At 37.8% G+C, this 22,916-nt stretch overlaps 1 protein-coding gene across 4 annotated transcripts; it reads right to left on the bottom strand.

Annotated features, from left to right (window-relative positions):
* Window positions 1–8,414: 8,414 nt before the first annotated feature.
* On the bottom strand, window positions 8,415–22,112 carry LOC114275421 (chaperone protein dnaJ 15). 4 transcript variants are annotated; one of them, XM_082892596.1, is made up of 13 exons: window positions 21,921–22,044; window positions 21,428–21,706; window positions 19,758–19,881; window positions 19,221–19,288; window positions 17,412–17,494; window positions 17,211–17,322; window positions 17,011–17,115; window positions 16,834–16,884; window positions 10,652–10,741; window positions 10,446–10,554; window positions 10,164–10,312; window positions 10,022–10,075; window positions 8,415–8,951 (listed from the first exon to the last, which is right to left on the bottom strand). In XM_082892596.1, the coding sequence occupies exons 4-13, from the start codon at window positions 19,221–19,223 to the stop codon at window positions 8,712–8,714; spliced, it is 996 nt and encodes a 331-aa protein (XP_082748722.1). In that variant the 5' UTR covers window positions 19,224–19,288; window positions 19,758–19,881; window positions 21,428–21,706; window positions 21,921–22,044; the 3' UTR covers window positions 8,415–8,711. The 4 variants fall into 4 exon arrangements, with proteins under 4 accessions (XP_082748722.1, XP_082748720.1, XP_082748721.1 ...); XM_082892594.1 differs by lacking the exon at window positions 19,221–19,288 and having other exon boundaries at window positions 21,921–22,112; XM_082892595.1 differs by lacking the exon at window positions 19,221–19,288 and having other exon boundaries at window positions 21,829–21,949.
* Window positions 22,113–22,916: the final 804 nt, after the last annotated feature.

The raw sequence follows: 22,916 nt of genomic DNA, 5'->3' as shown, positions 1-22,916 counted from the left end.
GGAGTACTAGGTAAGCATTTATGCTTTAGCATACCGCATGCGTGTGAGTGTGGCCATGATAGCATAATTTCCATGAGGCTAGCTGCTTATGTGATATAACTGTCTGAATGCCTGCGGATGGAGGTTGAATTACCTAAATTGGAATAATGCACTAAAACTGTGAGTTGTAAGCCCACTAGTTAGTGGCAAAACCATCTTTTCTAAAGCCCACTTGAGGGTGGCAAAATCTGCATTTTAGCCTACTCACGAGTAGCAAACCATTTTCAAAACAAACATGAAATGTTTTGTTCTAATTTAGGCGATTTGGTCTATACTTGTTTGCTGTGCGCATAACATAGTAATTCTAGGCTAATAACCGGAATAAGAACACATAATGCTTTCAAAACAGGATATCACGGTTAGTGGAGGCCGATATTTGATCGGGTGAGAGGGGGTGCTCATAGCTGACCTTCCCCAATTGTACCCAAGTTCCCGAGCCGAGGCAACTTTGGTGATGACGGACACGTGGCCTTTGGCATCGAGTTAGGGTTTCCTAAATTTCCCAAAATAAAATATTTAGGTGGCGACTCTGTATCTAGCAAAGCAGTCCATGTTTGGCACTTCTTTTCAAAAATCTGTTTCTCAAAACGATTTGCCGGATTTGGACTCTTTGGTTCAGATTAAGAACCGTGACAAATTGAGTCCGAACTGTAGTAAGGCCCAAGGGCGCGTCTACACTGGGGCAGAACTTTCAAAGGTTTATATTTTCCTCACTCTAATTTCATGACAGCCACTAGAGGATTTCGGCCATCTTGGGCATGGACAAGCTTGTTAAAGGGCAGAGACTTACTTTAGAGGGGCACTAGATGGAAGATACATAATGGGTAATCTGTTAACTTTTGGGAGGATAAGTGGATACCATCGGCCCCTCGCTTCAAGGTTTTAACTGTCAAACCAATCAGTACATCCATCCATGTTGTGGCAGATACTATTGACCAAACTCGAAAGAGTTGGAACATGGAGGTTCTGAAGTAGATCATCTCCCCGAAGGAACGACAGGCTATTAGTGTCATCCCTATTTCCATTGAAAACAAACAGGATGTGGTGGTATGGCATCCTTCCAAATTTGGTATTTTTTTCAGTAAAATCGAGGTAAGTTTTGGCTCGTGCCTTACAGGAAGAACAACAACCGACACGCCCTTCAACCTCCCTTCAGCTCCCCCTTAACTTCTGGAAACACTTATGGCACCTTGATGTACCTCCCAAGCTTAAACACTTTTGGTGGAAAGCTTGCAAGAATTTTTTAGCTACCAAGGCCAACCTCTTTAAACGCAAATGTTCTACTTTTGAGTTGTGTCCAATCTGTTGTTTAGCTCTAGAAATAGTGGAGCATTTGTTTTTTGACTGTCCTTGGACCCAAGTGGTGTGGTTTGGGAGCCAACTTAGCTTGCGCATTGAAAGGGGTATAGTCAGCGATCTAGCAGTTTGGATGAATCAATAGTTGGAGTTCTTAAAGTCCCGACCCAATTGGAGCCTTTTTTTAAGTCAGTTTATCATGACTGCTTGGCAAATTTGGAAGACTAGGAATGATTTTATCTTCAATCACATTGTAGACGCGCCCTTGGGCTTCATGCTACAGTTCGGACTCAAATGTCACGGTTCTTAATCTGATCTCACAATGTGTGATGTGAGATTGATAAATCACCAAAGAGTCCAAATCCGACAAATTGTTTTGGAAAACTGATTTTTAAGAAAAAAGTGCCAAACATGGACTGCTTTGCCAGATACAGAGTCGCCACCTAAATATTTATTTTGGGGAAATTTAGGAAACCCTGACTCGTTGCCTAAGGCCACGTGTCCGTCATCACCAAAGTTGCCTCGGCTCGGGAACTTAGGTACGATTGGGGAAGATCATCTATGAGCACCCCCGCTTGCCCGATCAAAGATCGGCCTGTACTAAGCATGATATTTTATTTTGAAAACATATGTGTTCTTATTCCGGTTATTAGCCTAGAATTACTATGTGATGCACACAATACACAATTATAGACTAGATTGCCTAAGTTGGAACAAAACATCTCATGTTTGTTTAAAAATGGTTTGAAGGTGCTACTCGCAAGTAGGCTAAGACGTGAATTTTGCCACCCTCGAGTGGGCTTAGAAAACATGATTTTGTTACTCTCAAGCGGGCTTAAAACTCACATTTCAATGAATTGTTCCAATTCAAGTAATCTAACCTTCACCCACAGACATTCAGGCAGTTAATCACATAAGCAAATAGCCTCATGGCAAGCATGCTGTTATGGCAACATTAACACACATGCAGTATGCTAAAGTGTAAACACTTACCTAGTACTCCGAGCCAAAACAATAGCTAGTTAGAAATCATGCATGATCCTAGCTATGTTAAGATGGTTAATGCAACACATACAAAATGCAACTAGAAATAGGCTCGGCTATTCTGAAATGGCATATGGAATGCAACTTGACAATCATGTATTCAACTTGGAATTGAAATACTATGCAGTTAGTATGATGCGTCGAGCCCGATGCATGCAATACAAATGAATGATGCAAATATGCGAGCATAGGAATGCTAATTGAAACATGACCTAAAACTAACCACTGAAAGCAGGTAAGTAAAGGGGAGAAAGACGTGGGGTTGGAAGACATTCACACACTCACACATACTTATTACAAAGTTCACCCTCTCGACGGAGGGTTCGAAAGAATAATACAAATTGACTAATTAACTAACTAACTAGCTAATTAATTATTACACAACACTTAACTAATTAAACAAATTAATTAAGCTACTAAAGCGGTAAAGAGGCCTCGGAAAGAGGGACAAATGCATGCATGCTCGGCTCCGCTCAAAAATCTATCGTCATGCTCATGCTGCCTCTGTTTACACTGCTCTGCACCTCTGAAAACTGTGCAAGTCTCAAGGATGCTTCTTAATCACCTTCTAAGTGCTGTGAGAGGCCATCGACCAAGTGGAAAGGCCATCGACCAATAATGGGGCTCTCGGCCAAACACATTTAGCCGATCGGCACTGAATATGGTCGACTGACCATCTATTCCTGCAGAATGCCCCAGCTGCAGCAGAGGACAAACAGAGCATGGCAATGCATTTTTCAAGACAATGTTTGCACAACCACCCTCCCTATCATGTTATGAACTCAAGGGAGTGTAGTCCTCGACCCTCGGGCCATCAATCACGCATTTCAACGCATGATGGCCAAAGGATCCAAGTGTGAAAATGAATATGGAATGAATGCACAAAACACATGAAGGCCTCACACTCTATCATATTGGATCAAGAGCGTCGGCAACTAAGGATTGAGGCATGTTTCGTCACTTCAAGTACGAACGTTCCTCGCTCCTCGTGTTTGGTTTGACACCCCAAACCAAACACAATGCAATGCATGCAAGTATGCCAAATACAATGCAACATGGAAATGTAATGCTATGCAACCTAAGCATGCACAAGGCTAAGGTAACAAGCGTGCTAAATGCAATGCAACCTAATCAAGCATGTGACGAAATGTAAACTAGCAAGCATGCAAGATGCAATCTAAACGTACCAACATGCAATGTAATAGGCATGCGACAACAATACCAATAACAAGGATGTGACAACATGCAACGCGATAAGCATGCAACGACACACAAACTGCATGATCCATGGACTTACATTGAAAATGGATAGGCCTCAGCCACGCCAAAAAACAGTGGCCAAGGTGATGAAGTGATAGAATGAAATGCACAATGAGCATGCACATGTAATGGTCCAAGAGTTAAGGCATAAGGTCACAATACCCAAACATGAGCGAGGGGTGACAATCATGGTAGTATGGTGACACCATAAGCTCTGAAATTATGTTAAGAGTGATGCCAAATCAAATACATAACACAAGCAAGGCATGCTAATGGACTTCAAATTCAAAGCTAGCCAAGGTACTTGAACCATGGCCATGTCAACCAAGCCCCAAAGGACCAAGGTGACCGAAAACAGTCCCAAGGAAGTCCAAAACAAGGCTAGAACATGCATGGAATGAGGCCAAAACATGCTAGAAAGGTGAGCACAAAACAAGACGCATACAAGGCCAAAAGGGGCGATTGCACTACACCTATTACAACCAAACACGGCACGACTTAGGCCAATAAAATCAGAGTTATGGCATGTTAGAAAGAGCCTAAAGACCCACTCAGATGGCATCCCAAAGGCCTAAGTATGATGGCATGCACAATGACCTATTCTTAAGGCATGAAACACAAACTATCCAAAGCATGGAATAGGTGATAAATGCAAGTGTGTGACCATGAAACATGGACTGAAATTACATTTCACATGATGTCAAATCATGAAAATACTTCAAGTAACACATGCTAATAAACTTAAAGCACAAAGCTTACAAGCTAGGATGAACCAAGGCTATACAAAACAATGCATGCATAACCAAGACAACACCGAACAGAGTTTAATCATGGTAAAACATAAAGGAAAGCTCCTTGGAGTCGAGCCAAAACATGCAAGGATAGTGGTCCAAACACAAGATGCATGTTATGCAAACATGCAAGATTACTCTACAAGTATGTAAAGCATGCATGATGCCATCAAACCAACATGGAATAGAGTTAAGGAAGGTCCTAAAAGCTACTAAAAAGTGCTGAAATAGAATCAAGACATGCTAAGTAAACATGCTACTTTTTTAAGCCAACAACACAAACATATGAGACATAAGGAGAGAGAGGTGTCCCCCTCCTATACAAGACTCCAAAACCACTTCTCCACCACTGAAAATCCTCTGGATTTCAGTGGTGGGAAGGTCAAAATAAGATGATCCCAAAGCTCAAAAGTAAAGGCACAAAACAAGGCCAAACAAGGCCTAAGAGGGGGTAAACAACCCCCAACCAAAAAGTGACCTTAAGCAACCATAACAAGCATACAAAATCAGAACTTTTTGTAGTTTAGAGTTAAGCTTAAAACAATATAGAAGTATGTGTAAAAGCTTAAGCCAAAATGGGGTATCAAAAGCAAGTTGACTCACCCTTGAAGAACAACTTCAAGAACACAACTCCAACAATCTTCTTGGATCAAAATAGCCCAAGAACTCTAATATCAACCTTCTAGTGCCTTAGCAACCAAGGATAGTGTAACTCTAGGTGTTTGTGTGCAATAGTAAGAACAAAACACACTTTTGAGCTCAAATACACACACAAATCTAGAGAGAGAGAGATATAGAGAGAGATATATATCTAACTTGTATATCAGATTTCTAGAACCCCTGGAAAGGGAGAGGAGGCTTTCCTTTTATAGAAAACCAATTTTGCAAAGCTTCTTGGAGAAGCTAAACAAGGCTCAAATCCCTCCATACGTGTATAAAGGGGGGAAATTGTGAACAGCTGGCACAAAATATCTGCCAAAAACAGATGAAAAGGGGTCGGCCGGAAAATATAGCCGATTGACCAACAATGGTGGCCGACCGACCAAAAACGATCGGCCAGCACCTTTGGCCGATGGCAAGAAAAAGGGGCCGATGGCTTCAAACCTTGGCCGATGGGTTGAGGGGATGGCTAACAAGCCACTCTCTTCCCTCAAAAGCAAAAACACAAGTCTTTGGTCCACAACCAAACACAAGACAGACAAGTTGAGAGATCTTGAGGCAAGGCGTGCGACCGAGACCTCCAAGAACTCAAAACGAACACGAGCATGGATGATCATCGAGTGTTCAGACGATGACGTCCAAGTCTTGAGGACGGTCAAAAATGGGGCTTCTACACACATCCCAGTCCAGTGGAAACTATTGATCGTGCTACCAACGCTTGGACGGAATATGTCCAGTTTTTGCGGAGCGTCTTACCTGAGCAAACTGGTTCTTCTCTTCCACAAACCAGGCCTAACCGCTGGCAACCTCCTCCTCCTGGCTTTTTAAAAGCCAACTATGATGCGGCCTTCTACAAACAGTCCACCAGCGCATCCTTAGCCGTAGTCTTTCGTGACTCCACAGGGCAAATTATTGATGGCCACACTATCCACATCCATACTGCTTCAGCCTTCCAAGCTGAGGCCCAAGCCATTCGGTTGGCTTGCATCATGGCCAAATTGCAAAACTGGAGGAATGTGGTCGTTGAAAATGACAATTTGCTAGCTATCAAACTCTGTGTTTCTGAAAATGTGCCCCCTTGGTATAGCTTAGCAGTTTTCTCTGACATTAGATGTATTTCCCAGGTTTGGCCACTGTTTTTTTGCTGGACAAGGCGAACCTCTAACCATGTTGCACAGTGGGTTGCCCATGCAAGTGCCCTGTCACAACTACCTGTTAACTGGGTAGCTATACCCCCCCAGGAATTGAGTTGTTTGGCTCACCTGGATGTTTATCCCCCTACATCTTAATATATATTCCTTTTCTGCTCAAAAAAAAAAAAAAGTACATGCAATTTGATCATACTATGGCCCCGTTTGGTAGAGCTGTGAAAAAGTGATTATAGCTTATACCTTAACAGCTTATAGCTTATAACTGTGAACATAAGCTGATTTTTGACTTATAAATTAAGCTTCTCCTCCCCTACTCAAAGAATAAGTTGATTTTTGACTTACAAAAAGCTATAAGTTGTATTATTAAGCTGAATCAAACACATCAAAATAGCTTAAATTAAGCTAAAAACTGAAATAAGCTGGAAATAAGCCCTACCAAACAGGACCTATATAACCTAGCCACTCAAAGACAAAGTTGTTTGGAATTAAAGAAATGTTAGTTCAAAGTGAGTTATTTGTCCGCATTAGATCATCAAATTATTCTTATAATGTGCTATACATATTTATATGAATTCTAATTTACGCCAAACTAAGTCTTGGAATAGATAACCTAAGATGGCATTTTTTGATCGATTAGTATAACCCATAATTGCAAGTTAATTTTATACTAATAGGTTCTCTAGCATTGTGTCATGTCGTCAGTGCACGTATAAATCAACCTCTTAGTTGGTTAAGTATTATCTTAATGTGTGGATTAGGAAGACCCTAATACCGGTCTACCTTAAGATATTTTAGTAGAAAACAGAATAATTGGGACCGAGTTAATTGATGAAGAAGCTCATGCATATACTAGTTGGATATCAAACCCTTCTAATCATTAGATTAGCTTCCAATTTAAAATAATATTAATTTAAAAAAGAAAAAACATTAGATTAGCTAGGACGGCCAATTTGTTTTTGAAAAACATTAGAAGTACCCATTTTTATCATTTTTCTTCCTATGAACTCTACTCTATTCTAATGGTTGGTCCAAACCTTGTTGTGTGTCTTGTTTTAGATCACAATGGAAGCAGATTCTTTTAGGGTTAACAAGCATAGCAATAAGCCCACACAGGTAGCCCAACAATTGAAGGTTCGAATTTCAAGACGAGCTTGTGAGTTTGACTCTTGCTTGTGTCTTTCGGACTTAATTGTTACATGTAATTTGTCAATTATTGCTAATATTTGGAATTTACTGTATTATTCCAAAAGGCCTATCACAAGTTCCCTCATAATAAAAATAAACAAATATAAGAAGAAAAAAAGTAAGGGTTAAATACACAAATGGTCTCCAAAGTATGCGTCATGTGTCATCATTTTGATTTTCGATATTTCAAATGTGTTAATTTGATTCCTAACATATTATTTTTGTTAATAAATAATCCCTACCTCCAATTTCTTCTACCATTGACAACAAAAGTGTAATTCGTTAACTCACCTATAACCAAATAAGTTGAGAACTAAAATTTACCTATGACCGAATAAGTAGAGAACTGAATTGATACAATTAAAATAATTAAAACATCATAGACCAAATTAAAATAAATCACATACTTTGGAAAAGTTTGGCTAACAAAAAAAAATACACTTATTTCATCTTTTTATCTTTTTTGGGTCACATCAATCAACATCTTCTCTCTACTTTTTCTACACATAATACAAAAAAAGTCAAAAAGTACACTTATTTAGTCTTCCCAAACTTGGCCTATATTTGTTCTCTCCTCATTTTGCTCATGTGCTATGTGGTTTGATGCAAATGCCCTTACATTCGTTATCAATTCTAGACAGAAACGAAAATAGGCACCATTTAGTGACAAAATTAATAAATTGGGGATCAAATTAACTTGTTTGAAGTTTTGATAACTAAAATGACATAAGATGCATATTTTGAGAATTAGTTGTGTATTTAACCCAAAAGTAACAATGAGAAAAGGTAAGACTATTTAGGGACCAAAGTAAATTAAAGAAACTTTTCTCAAAAATTCAACTTGAAACTTTATACAACCTGAAAAAATAAACATCCCATATTGAAACCAAATGATACAACTTGAAACTTTTCTCCAAAAAAAAAAAAAATACAACTTGAAAAAATAAACATCCCATATTGATACACACATCTTTCACTACAACAAAAATTCAAGGAATATCTGTTATCACAGTATCAAAAATCTGTTCTACCTGCTACATGAACTTGAAGAGCTGGACAAGCAATTCATTTCAAAAAAAAAAAAAAAAACACAGATATTGATACACACATCTTTCACTATGTTTGAAGAAATCAACTACAACAAACTGTTAAGAAGAACCACCCCAGGGAATCCACAAGAAGGATATAATAAATCGAACAAGTAATACCTCTTGCAGGCAAGCAAGCTGGTGGCTCAAGTGTTCTCAAACAATATAATGACTATCTAAGCACTCTCTTTCAAGTCTTAACCAAATTTTTTATCGGATCCTTTCAGGTTAAGATTGAACCATTTCTTCTTCGATGATTTATCCTTACCATCTGACCCTCCATCTTCCCCCGGGCTCTCAGCCTTGAAATCCTCACCAGGAACTTTACTACTACTTCCATTACTAACATGAGTGCCACTCCCACCACTGACGACAACTGACCTGACTACAGTGAATGAGGAGTGGATAGTGTCTCGCTGTTTCAGTAGCTCATCAACCTGTTCTCCGGAAACAAGACAATGGCAACTATAAGACAAAAACAAGGTAACTAGAACTAGATATAATTACGAGGAGAGGGTAAAGATGCAAAAATCGATGTCTAATAAAGATCTCGAAAACAAAAACTGAAACAAACTTATTACAGAATGCCTATGTATGGTTTAAGATTGCAGGGGGCATAACATGATTTGAACATGGGTTTCACAAATGTTATGGAAACACAAATATAGTTATAATTAACAAGGGAGGCACGCACCTACTGCGCCCGTGATCTATATCAATTCTATTTTTTTTTTTTTAATATTTACTTTTTCTAAAGTTTTCGTATCCCTACTTCTTTTCCCACTAATCCACTTTCCATACTATTCTCTGTCAGTGCCAACTCTCAAAATACCACGAAACTTTTTTATGTAAACTGAATCATGCAGTTTTGTTTTATATACTTAACCCTTCAATTAATGAGTAAAACCTAAGCATGACAGATCTTCACCAAATTTAAGATTACCCCCTGGTCTTTCTTTATTATAAATTATAATAGTATAGATGAGATAGGATCCAGGTAACTACTGACTATAATGAGCAAGGTATAAATATCAGCCTATTGTCTTTTACAATATATATATATTTTTTGATTGGCATCAGGGTGTCCGAATCAAAGCCTGATTAATCCCCAGGGGTGCATAGGCCCTTGGTAATGAGTTTCCAACAAGTGCACCACGGTTAATTCAAGGGTTTTCTCTCAATCCGATGGCCCCAAAGAATTGATAGCACCTAAAAACTTTCAATCCCTGAACCTTGGAGGGAACACACCTCCAAGACTCAAGGCCTTGCCACCAGGCCAAACACCCCCCCCCCCCCCCCCCCCTTTGGGGTTTATTGTCTTTTACAATATTAGAATTCAGTACTGAAAAATGGTTTAAAAATGAAGTACACAAAAATCCAGCATCATTTAGGTTGTTACAGGAAATGTCTGTTCCAAGCAGGCATGATAGATCAGGAATAAATTAGTGCCATGTTATCAAGGCAGAAAATTCTATCAGAATTACTAGGCTGAATAAATAGAACTTACCGACTGCTTTTCCTGGGTGTATCTATTGGTCACTTCTTGAAAGCGCGCCAATGCCTACAAGTCATCACATGTGAAAGATACAACCACAAATGTATTGCCAAATACCAATAAGAGCCATCACTAGAAAGTCGAGTGCCATTACCTTTCTGTATTCTGTCTCAAATTGGCGTAGCTCAGTTCTCTTCATTAGAATCTGAGCCTCAATGTCCTTAAGCTTATGTGTTGTATCCTCGTAAGACTTTGCACAAAGAGCCTCGATGAAGTAAGAAGCAGTTTTGAAGAAGTTATCACCTGTGCATATCAGGGCAGAAGTTCAAGTTATAAGGACTTTAATCCTCTTCTGCACAAGAAACTTTATTATACTAATGGTACCAGAAACCGAAAGGAGAAAGGGACAAAAAAGCAGCTTCAAAACTGTGCAGACCATAAACGGCGAATATGTGAGTGCCAGCTTTTAGTTCTCGGACTTCACAAGGTTGAAGACCTTCCAACCTTTTGAAGAAAGCAGCTTCAGGGTCCTTAGCCATTGCCAACTGCGCCACCACATTTGACAAATTCATCATGTATTAAGCCATAACATTGTGAAATATTTTTAGAGAAAAATGGAAAGCAGTAATGGAACTCACATACCGCATTCAAGGTTGAATCCATTCTGTACACTTGAAAATGTAAGAAATACATCCCTGCAGATGTCACTTTGCCAGTTTTCTCACTATCTTCCTGTATGCAGGCATGATATAACAAGTTCAGCTACAAGAGGTCAATACCAAATGCCCTAGGCAAGCATGTTCAAAAGACAACAATGAAAAGATTTGGATGAAATTAGTCGGCCTTGGAACACATTAGCTCATTGATGTAAATGTTTTTTTAAATAATCACCAGCACAATAAGAAGAGAACAACTACTAAAAACAAAAATCCCAGGCATGAAAGCCACCATTTGGAGATATGGGCTAAGAATTCAAGTCTCATTTATCTATAATATTTTCCTGAAAAAAATAGAAGATACTCTGCACTATTTGACAAATAGAACTTGGGAGTCATAGACTTTGCTACATTTATTTGTAACAAACCAGCGAGGTTCTTAATTCCAAATTAAATACAGAGAATGTCAATTAGATACATATTGGAGATTTTAATTCAATGGAGTAGAAGGTAGAATTGGGTTACATTAACCACAAATACTAATTTTAGAGACATGATAAGTTGAAGGGAGTAAAAGTCAAGTATTAAGGGCGGGCTAGATCTAGGTGATAAGCTTGTGTGTGCCACACCTCTAGTTCATACCATGTTAATACATCTATAACAAGTACACTGTTCAAATCATCAAACAGATCAGTGTTGTAAAGCACGCAAAGGCGCCTGCCAAAGCACGAGGCAAGGCACAGGTCAGGCACCTTTGGATCTTCTGAAGCGAGACAATGTTCATAAGCCGCAGATGAACCAATAATATTTTATAACTTGTGCCTTGCTTTGATGAGGCGCACGACTCATGTACCTCGCCTCTGCGTGCCTTTTGCTTTTAAAAATAGTTCAACAAACAAAAGCATGAAGCATGATTAAGTAGGATACACATTGGGATATGAGAACACACATGAAACACATTGCAAGTTTGAAAAAAATAATTTGGGATCCAATGATAAATTAGATTACAATCATACAATCATTTGGCTTTTATAGATTACAAAATCATACAATCATAGATTTGGATGTAAATTTCAAATAACCATGAATACAAATGATCTTTTACATCAAGTTAGTCACAAAAACATATTTACAATGGTGGACAAAGAACAACTAATAAGTACAGATACGACATGGCAGAGACACAACAAGGCAATTTAAAAAAAAAAAAATCATGACACAACACAATAGGTACACAACATAAATATATGTATTATAAATTTTATTGTTTACTTTTGTGATCTCAACATACAAAAATCATAATGAGTAATGAAGAATAACACAAAGTAAAAAAAATAGAAATAGACTCAACAATGACAATTTCAAAGGGAGATAATGATCTGGAATTGGTTAGTAAAAGAATTGCAACTGAAAATGTAGACAAAATAAGTTCCATTTTCTTTTGGACAATTCAAAGAAATTCTAATATACAAGTGCCCGTGTTACTGCTAGTATAAGTTATTTATGTACAAAATATAATAATTCATTGTGGGGCATAGCAAAACATTTGTACCAAACATTGTGCACGGCTCATAAGTAGTATATGTACAAGCATGCAAAGGACCAACGGCTTGGTTGCAATAGTACAACACTGAGAAAATAAAAAGATCTTATCAGATTTCAAAGTTATGAGCTTTTCTCTCTCTACCCTCTTTCTAACTTAAATATCAAGTTATCATACAAAAGTGAGACATAAGTTGCGTTATAAAGAATGCAAAATGTGTTAATTTAATGTATAGAGAAATAGAGAATTGCATGTATATTGATTGTATTATTGATTATATTGAATGTTATGTTGAGCTCTCTCCTTTATAGAGGAGATGGAGAACAATTACAAACCGAAAGTAGAAGTACAAACCAAATAACATTATTAAAGGTACATTATTAAAGGTTTGACAGCTAATATATATACTAATATATACTAACAGCCCGCCTCAAACTCAAGGAGGATAGGTACCAATCAACTTGAGTTTGGAAAGAGTAACAAAAGCAGACACTGTATAGTCGTACCAGACCATTGGTGAAGACAATATATGGTCGTGTCGGACCGTTGTACCAGCTAACCGGAATCAATGTCAGGACAATTTACGAGGTCATGCCGGACCGATGTAGAAGCTAACCGGAATCAATGTCGGGACAGTTTACGGGATCATGCCGGACCCATGTAGAAGCTAACCGGAATCAATGTCGGGACAGTTTACGAGGTCATGCTGGACCGTTGTATAAAATACACTGTATGATTGTGTATATAGGCTGCCCAAAAGATATATATTTATATATATATATATATCGAGCCCTCAAAAGTCGCGCCCTCAAAAGGTGCGCCTAATTCATCAAAAGTCGTGCCCGACAGAAATCGTCCAGCAGCGAGCCATCAAAAATCGCGCCGGACACGCGGCGATGCACGTGATTGACAGAGCGTCGTGTCATCCTCTTCGTCATTGTCTATATAAACTGAGGCGGAGGCTGTGCAAACCAAACTAATCTGAAACCTCTGAACATCTTTGTTCTGAAACACTCTGCAACCAACCCTTTCTGCCATTACCAGTCTGAAATCGCTGCTTCTCTGAAACACTCAGCAACCCAGAACATGGCCTCTTTTTCCCGTTCAGCAACCCAGAACATAGCCTCTTCTTCCCGTGGTCCGCTCACTCTCTTTCCAGACCTCAACGAATCCACAAGAGAGATAACCGGTGCGATTGCCCTTGAACCTCAACCAAGTGCCCCTGATTTTGCTCCGTTGAACTTTCCTATGTTGTCTGTGGAGCAAATAATGGTTGTTCAATCTGATATTGAGGCCAACCATTATACGTTGAAGTCATGTGTGGAGACCATGACGGTGGCCATGAACTTGTCTCATTGGCTTCAGAATAGGACCAGTGAGGTACATCAGGTAACTGCCTAATTGGCTCTGCTCCAGCGCATGTATAAGGATACGCGAGCAGAGATATATGTGCTGAAGGCAGAAAACAAAGAGCTGAAGCGGAAGGCCACCGTTATGTTCCGATTTGGAGGTCCGCCATATGCTGCAGGTGAGGAGCAATGGGGAGTGAATGTGCTGAGTGAACTTGGAAGGGTAAAGGAAGGGAAGAGAAAAATCCCTCCTATGTGAGGGAGGTTGGTTGTTTGTGTTGGTTTTGTTTTGTTTTGTTTTGGTTTTTTTTTTTTTTTTTTGTGTGTGTGTGTGTGTGTGTGTGTGTGTGTGTGGGGTGTGGGTGTAATGCGGAATTGGAATTGCAATGGAAATGGAGGACTTGAATTTGGTGGTGTTGTGAATAATAGTCTGTGATGGTATGCTGACACTTTGAGTATTGGATACTGTTGTGTTTGTGATAAAAGAAAATAAAATAGGATAAAATAAAAGAGGAAGAAACGGTGGGTATGGTGGTATGGAGGAGAGACACACGCTGGACACACCCACACAGAACACAAGATAGATAAGATAAAATAGATAAAGGTATTCTATTTTGTGGTGAGGGAGTGGGTGAGTGGAGTGCAAAAAAGGTGAAGGAGGATGGGTTGAAAAGTTGACAAAGTGGCGAATGTCCTTGAGTAGAGAGAGAGAGAGAGAGAGAGAGAGAGAGAGAGAGTGAGAAGTGTGTTTTCAAACTGCCAAAAAAGGAAAGAGAGAGAATGGGTTGAGTAAAAAATATTAAAAAATGTTTTCATCATAAAAAAGAAGTGAGTGGGTGATATTATATTAAGTTGGGTCCATGGAGAGAGAAGTGAGGTCTGGTTGGAGTCTCGAAGGCGGTGACCTTCTCAGCGATGAAGTCTCAGCTGTTTGTGGAAACACCGAAGGCCAACGACGCTGTAGAGTTCTACAAGGCCGCGTTTGAGAGAGAGAGAGCCCATGAGAGGGAGCTTCGGTAGTGTTCATCGCCATCAGAGAGAAGAGACCATCCTCCCTCAAATTAATGGTGTGTTTTGGTAGCAGCACGGCAAGGGTGAAATGCCGATCGCGACGGGAGCGCGGCGGAGGCGTAGAAGCTCGCCGACGAGACAATTGGTGGTGAGCCTCGCCACGTGGAGTTGTAGTCAGAGCCACCACCGATGGCGGCGACGAACAGTGAGGAGGGAGAGAAACTCGATGAGGAGATTGAGGATGTAGATTCCAAAGATAGAAGATGTCACTAAGCCATCAGTTGTCGATGACAGTGCGAAAAGCCAACCACAAGAGCAACCAGAGCCAATGGGTTTTGTTGAGAAGGAACTCGAGGTGGAGCCAAAAGATCCAGTCGGTTCGAGGTGGGTTGGTGGTGATGGGTTGACTGGGTGAGTCAAGGACAGCGACTCGAAGGAGTTGGGCGTGAAGGTGGTGCTGGTAAGTGGCTGTGATGGTGGTGTTGGTTGTAGTTCGCCATGGCCATTTCTGCTAGAGATAGAGAGAGATTGTGGTTGTGGATCATAAACTGCCATGTAAAACGGCAGCCCACCGACGTCAATACAACCACCATTTTTGCCAACCCCATAACAGATTGCAGCACTGTTGCAGTGTGAAGAAGGGGAAGCAAATCGCTATGGTTAAGGTAAGGGAAACAGATCAAAGTGATGGATATTGAAGGAAGAAGATTGAGAGAGAGAGACAATCCATGCAAAAGAGAGAGTGAGAGACCTTGTGTGTATGGTTTCCAAAGAAATGCTCTCCCCCTCCAACCCGAGACAGAGAGAGAGAGACCATGTATTTATATCTTTGTTACCCCATGAGAGAGATCGATCTTTGCATGTGGAGAAGTCACCTCTGGTGGCGGCGGTGAACTGGAAGCTATATGTATTGATAGAGATGACAGCGGAGTAGGTGGAGGTCCGGCGGGCGGCTAAGGTGAGGTTGCCGCCCGCCAGTGAAGTGAAAATACTAGGTTCTAAACCTGCTTTGATACAATGTTAATTTAATGTATAGAGAAATAGAGAATTGTATGTATATTGATTGTATTATTGATTATATTAAATGTTATGTTGAGCTCTCTCCTTTATAGAGGAGATGGAGAACAATTACAAACCGAAAGTAGAAGCACAAACCAAACAACATTATTAAAGGTACATTATTAAAGGTTTGACAGCTAATATATATGCTAATATATACTAACAAAATGTTGTTATTATGGTGGGATAAATCACATAGGACGTGTTCGGAGGGTTCAAGAAGTGTCACCAAAATGTCCACAAAGTGTCGGTGAAGTGTCTTATATTATGAATTTGAGTTTTTAATTAAAACACGTTGAAGAAATGTTGACACGCTTTTAGGAGTGTCAATGTCAGACACGATGCTTCCTCTACAGAAGTGTCCATGCTTCTTGGGAAGTTAAAAAAAAAAAGAGGGGGATTGAAGGGCACATTGTGAGTGATAACTGGAAAATTTTGTAGAATTTCTTGTTTGATGAAAAGTGGGTGCTCCTTGTGTGGAATTTTGTAGCTGGAGTATCTTGTTTGGTGAACAGTGGAGCTTCTTGCCTGATTCAATCTCTGTTCCCAACACGCAATGATTATACCGTAGCTTGTAGCGTTGTATGCCTATGCTAGTGTCTTGTCACTAAGCTTGCATATGATCAATGAAGTGCTCAATTTTCCCCAACAAACATATGCTTCTGTCCCAGAGTCTACTTTTCTTTGTGCTAATACCTGAGCAACAAACTAATCTCTTGTGTTTGCTTGAGCCTTGCTAACACCATCAGAGGCTTGGAGGTCCAGCAAGGCAAGCTTGATAGCGCACCACATGAGCTTTCAGCTATTCTGCAGGCCCGGTATGTGATAGATGATAAGCATGTTCAGATGTATTGTGACATCTCCAGTGGAAAAAAAATGGACTTGGTTGGGCATGTGACCAACACATGTCAGAGCGTGTCTTAATGCATGCTTGTGTCGGACACTGGCATGGGAGCAGGATTGCAAATGACATGCCAGTGCTTCTTTCCTTAGATAAACAACCACCAGCTATTAGCGCAAGTGATATCTCCTACTATCCCCCAAAAGGGAAAATGCAGTCCTTGTAGGGAAATGAGTCTATCTTACTAGTCAATTAAAAAAAAGATTTTTTTTTTTTTTTAAACATCACGCCAATCAGAGAATAGCTATAGAGTAGAAGGAGAAAGGGGGAAAAAAAATAAATAAATAAAAAAACATGTATAATACCTGTAAAGCTAAACCATATCCACCATTGGCATCGTGTTCGAAATAAAGTAGCTGTAAATTAAGTAAAGGCAAAATATTAATTTTCTAGTTTTGCACATAACACTTTGCAAGAGAAATTGGCACATTACAAAACACACACAAGATAGTCAGCCAAAATGGTACTATATATTAATGTACCTTAAATTTGCTCTGCGCAGCTGATGTAACTCTAATTACAATTCCTGCCTCAGCTTGTTCCTCACTAATAGTAACACCAAAGAAGTGGGCACATTGCTTTTCTACCTGCAGTGAATCTAAACAATAGTGAAACTGAAAAACTATGTGTTACCCTGATACAAACCAATTATGTATTACCCAGGGACAAAACAAGTAAGCACCTTTCCACTGACTGATGTTCCAATCGGAAGAGGTCTGACTGTGACAGTTCCATTTAAAGCTTCTTCAAGGACATTAGCAGAAATAGTAGTCTTGATAGGGACACCTAGCTTGCTATAAACAAAATTAAAAAGTAACTAATACAAGCCACAATAATAAAAGGAGCCTCTACATTTCCCAAAACAAAAAAACAAAAAAATCACCTGAATAATGCTGCGAACATTGTGTTAACTGTTCCAAGGTTAGAAAGATCAATTTCCATATCCATACCTTCAGCCTCAAGAGCCTGTTCATTTAGTTTTATAATCAAATGTCAAAAGCATTATAATAAATAATACATCAAACTAGTTAGTAAAAAAACTTGAAGGACACAAAACTTGGAAAATACTAATTTTTATTATATGAAACAAAAGGTGCTTAAAGTGGATCGATAAAAGCTAAAAAGGAAAAGCAAGCTTAAAAATCAATTGACTCTGGTAAAACTACATACAAGATTCATGCCCCTTGTACACGAAAAAAGTTATTAATAAGTGATAATTATAATGTCTTTTTGAACCAATAGAAAATCTACCAAAAACTTGCAAGCACAGAAAGTTCATCACCCAACATCAAACAGAAAGTTGGATGACTAAGCAGGAGCATTTCTATGTCATCACCAAAAAAGCTCCTATTTCTTGGGTGTATGTAAGAATAGCAAACAGGAGGGGAATATAGAACCACACACCCAGGCACACAAAAAAGAGTTTTACAGCATATGAAAAACCATCTAATCAGATAAGATGTGGACTAAAACCCAAATCAACTCCACTTTGGACTAGTTGAATACAACAAAAAATCATAAAATTTCAAAATGCTAGCCATCAACCAACACAGCAGATTGGAAATTAAAATAATCTCCTAAGCTCAACTAATTGGATGACCCAAATCATGTTTAACATGTCTTTACTTCCATAATTGAAAATGATACCACAATTAAAAATGGAACCTAAAAATTTTATCCTTGAAAGCAGAGAAACTGACCAACTTACAATCTTTCACAATTTTCTACAGATTTACTATCATGTCTTCCTGATATCTAAGACAGCACCAAGCAAACATGGGCATTTTGTAAATTTGTTGACACGCCCACACCACACCACATAGCCTGTAACCACTACATGGGGTACTTCATACATCATTCTAATCCCTATTAGCCCTTCAACATGTATAGAAACTAAAATATTGATCAGTACAGATATCAATAATGATGATTCCACGTTTTAGAATATAGGAGTGCTGCATCTGCTGCTTCACATCCTTGGAAATAATATACCTTTCCGTATTCTCCATTTAGATGGTTACCATTCTTATATTGCAATAGTTTCAAATTCATCAACTCAAGCTTCTTGTAGAATCAAAAGTTAGAAATAATAAAATATGACCTCACAAAGTATATGCCTTATTACATAAGACACATACACTATCTCAAGAATCAGTCATTTGGCACAAAGTCAAAACTTACATGACTTAGGCTTTGCAGCAGCGAGCAAGGTTATCTTTGACCATTGTTTTCCAGAACAAATTGGATTAGACAAAAAGACTAGAAAACTAACAAGTGGCTAGTGTGTCGGTGCAGTTTACATATTAACCAGAGTTCTAGTTAATATATATATATATATATATAGAGAGAGAGAGAGAGAGAGACCTTGAGGTAAGGGGGAGGAAGGCAAACAATCAAGAGCCTCAACCACATCATAATTTTAGCAGATTTTCACCAAAAAACCAGCATCTAGTTAGCAAAATACCTTTAAGGAGTACCAATACCGAATATTGATACCCTTCCAATGCTCCTTAAATACTCCCAAATACATGTAATCTAAGTCACCTAATTCACTAGAACAGGTGGCGGACCACGATCTAGCATGCGGATTCACAAATTTAGAAACAAAATGTGTCAAAACCGTGGGCTCTAACAGTCAAACTCACGATTTTCACATGAGCTTGACATTGGCCTACAAAAAATTATTACCTACCATGCATTAAATGCAGCTGGCATGAGCAGTTTTTGTAAGAGCCCGTGTACAAGCCATTTTGAAGAAAGCTACATGGGGAGAAAAGAATGGAATATATGAAGACATCAAGTTCACAAACACATTACACATGCACTGGAATTCCAGCCAATATTATAGATAAATCACTTTTTTCAATTAAATCCTGATAATATATTTCTGTTCCACAACTTCAGTGCAAAAAGAAACAAATGGTGCCCTCAAATTTTCAAATGATCTCTGCAATTTCAAGGGAACTTAAAATCAAAACTTGTGGTTCCATATAATTACGGAAGCAATTGAATCTGAATTTTAAAAAGGGAAATTTAAAAAAATAAAATAATAAAATAAATAGAAAGAAGAAGAAGAAGAAGAAGAAGAAGAAGAAGAAAAAAGAAAAGAAATTCCACTTACATCCATTTCCACCACCACTGTCCAGAAAAAGGCAGGTTAAAAACATTTAAAAACCACAAAACTCTAACAAAACAGAATATCTAGCAAATGAGGAAGGAAGAAGCGGACCTCAAACCCAGCATTATCATATTGCCTTCTTTTCTCTGGATCTGATAAGATGCTATAAGAAAATGCAACCTCCTTAAAACGTTCTGAAGCTTCAGGATTACTAGCATTTTTGTCAGGATGGTACCTGCACATTACTTGGATTAATAATTTGCCGAATACATAACTCATATAAAGTTATATTGGTTATTGTCACCATCACCACGTTCGTATATATCATTATTATAAAACAATGGACTATAAGAAGCATGGACACTTCTAAGAAGGTGTTGTGTTTGTGTCCATGTTGAACACCGACACTCATTAGACACATGTCCAAATGTGTCCTACTATTATGTTAATTTTTATAGTAGACCACTCTGCATATAGTTAGGGGAAACACCTGCCCATTGATTAGACTCATGAACACATTACAAATTTAAAGAAAATAACTTAAAATCCAAAAATTTAAAAACAAATAAATAAATGCATACCTATTAACCCCTCTTCCTTCAGACTTTTAATTTTAGCCTTTTAAGATTTCTACAAAGTCCAAAACTTTCAATTGTTTATGAATAGAGCTGTTCTAAAATTGATATTAAGACTTTTTGTTCGCATTTTTTTTCTAATCTGTAGAATATAGAAATGATTTCTAAATATTTTGATATGATAAAATAAAAATTTGTTTGTAATGTTAAAAATGAAGAAATGGTTTTTATTTTCATTTATGCAAAAAAAGTTATTTATTAATGCATCTATAGTCGTGTCCCTGTAGTGTTGTGTCCTGATTTTTTTGGATGTGGTCGACTTTATTGTGTCATCTCTGTGTCCACCGTGTTCTCTGTCTGCTAAGAAGTACAGACATGGACAGGCGACACGACATAGATATGCCGACACACCAATTTTCAAAAAATGCAAAACACGACACGTGAGGAACACACATAAAATATATAATTCTAGAAGAGTGTCGGTGTCTGACACAAACACAACACGGATATGTCACCTTCGTAGAAGTGTCCGTGCTGTATCCATCATGCTTATTCGTACATTAGCTGTAATTGTGATGGATGCAGTACAACTCATGAAACAGGTGTTTTTTGTATTACCCATTCGTAATTTGCTTTATATTATTAAGAAAAGAAAGCAAAGCAATGTCTCTGAGACCAAAGTAAAATCACAACCAATGACAAAGCCCTCATGCCCCAAAAAGTTTGAGTAAAACATGTTCTACAGCTCATCTGTGATTTATTTATAATTCTTCCAATTCCAACTTCCTCCTCCAATGAAGCTTCCTTCACAAAAGTAACTTCCTTGATCTTTGGCCAATATAATATGCATCATAACAGTACATAAAGAGAAAATAACTTAAAACCCATTTTGCAAATCCTGTAACTCATAATCTCTGTACCCAACAAACTAAACCAAATAAAACCAAACTAAATCTCGTCTCCCATGTCAGTTTAGGTCCCCCTAAAATTTCCATTTACAGTAATTATATCTAAACTAAGAAAGAAAAAAAATCGACCAAGTAATCAAATTCAAATGCATGCAACAATCATAAGAATCAAGACAATACATGTTCAAGAAACCAGATTGAAAGCTTCAAGCCTCAGACTTCACAGAACAATCAAAGGTAAATCAAAACACTAAACAAAGAGGGGGAACAAATTGAATTGAACATATAATGAACTCACTTGAGAGCAAGCTTTCTATAAGCAGTTTTAATCTCTTGGTCAGTTGAATCTCTAGAAACGCTCAAAACCTCATATGGGTCTCGACGAACAGCTGGGGCTGAGGTGCCTTCCATTTTCGTACTACCCATTTTCTATCTCTTTCCCCTAAAGCAGCCCACTGCCAATCTTCTCTTTCTCTCTGCCTCTCTATCTAATTCTATCTATTCTCTATCAAGAATCTCCATTGCCGCTATCAATCAAAGAAGTTGGAAACTCATTGAGACGTTCTTATCAGCAAATCTACAATCAGAGGAATTGAGAAAATCAGACCAAGAAACCACAAGATTTTCACAAAATTCAAAGCATTGGATCACTTAATTTCTTGGGATAAATGCAAAAAAAAAAATAATAAAAAAAAATGCACATATAAAGAATGAAAATCGAAAAAGGTAAGATCTAATCCGAAGAAAGAGATGAAGAGAATTTGAGATGGGTAGGGTTTTTCAAAATTTACAGGGACTCAAAAAGCGATAGAGAAGTCGGGGGACCAATGAGAAGCCCTTTTTTTCACCTTTATTTATTTTTTTTTTTTGCTTCTTCTTCTTATTCTTCACCTCGTGAAAGAACGTGAATTCAACTTAAACGGTAGAAGAACCATGTCTCAATTCTCTCTCCCTCTCTCGTGTGTAATGCACGTGCGGACAATGACGCGTGCCTCGTTTGATTGCGCTATTAATCCGCCAATAATTTTACCAACAACAATTTCCCATTTGTCGGGGCTTTTTCCATATTATTTTTCAAATTAGGTCTAATTTGGACGGATCTTTCAAATTAGGCTAAAGTGCTATTACAAATCACGTTTTCACTGTTTGGAACCAAAAATTTGATGAATAGTGAAAACGCTATTACAAAACGTGCTTTTAATTAAGAAATCGCTGTTTCAAATCGCGCTTTTAACACAAAAATTTTTTTCTGAAAAAACGCTATTTTAAATCGCATTTTTACTGTGCATATAATTTTTTTTTTTTTTTTTTATAGAAAACATTATTTCAAATGACGTTTCTACCGTTGAACCAAGACCAACCCACACTCTGACATACAGAGACACCCACACACACCCACAACACTGTAACATTGAAATAATATAATTTTTATATATAATAATAATTTATAATAATCAATTATATAATTTTTATAATTTTTGTAAATATAAATCATTTTTAAGTTATGAATTGTTTGATTTATAATACGTATGTAAGGATAAAAAATTTTATAATCAAAAATAATTTTTACAATTTTTATAATCAAAAATAATTTATAAATTATTAAAAATAATTTATAATACGTATGTATTTACTTTAAATAAATTATATATAATACGTATGTATTATATATATAATTTTTATATGTTTACTTTAAATTAATTATTTTTTGATACGTATGTATTATATATATATAATATGTATTTATTATATATATAATTTTTATATTTATATATTTACTTTAAATA

Source organism: Camellia sinensis, chromosome 10 (assembly GCF_055761805.1).
Source record: "Camellia sinensis isolate YWXY chromosome 10, ASM5576180v1, whole genome shotgun sequence".
NCBI classification, from domain to species: Eukaryota; Viridiplantae; Streptophyta; class Magnoliopsida; order Ericales; family Theaceae; genus Camellia; species Camellia sinensis.
The sequence above is the reverse complement of the archived record's forward strand: the minus strand, read 5'-3'. Positions and strand labels throughout refer to the sequence as shown.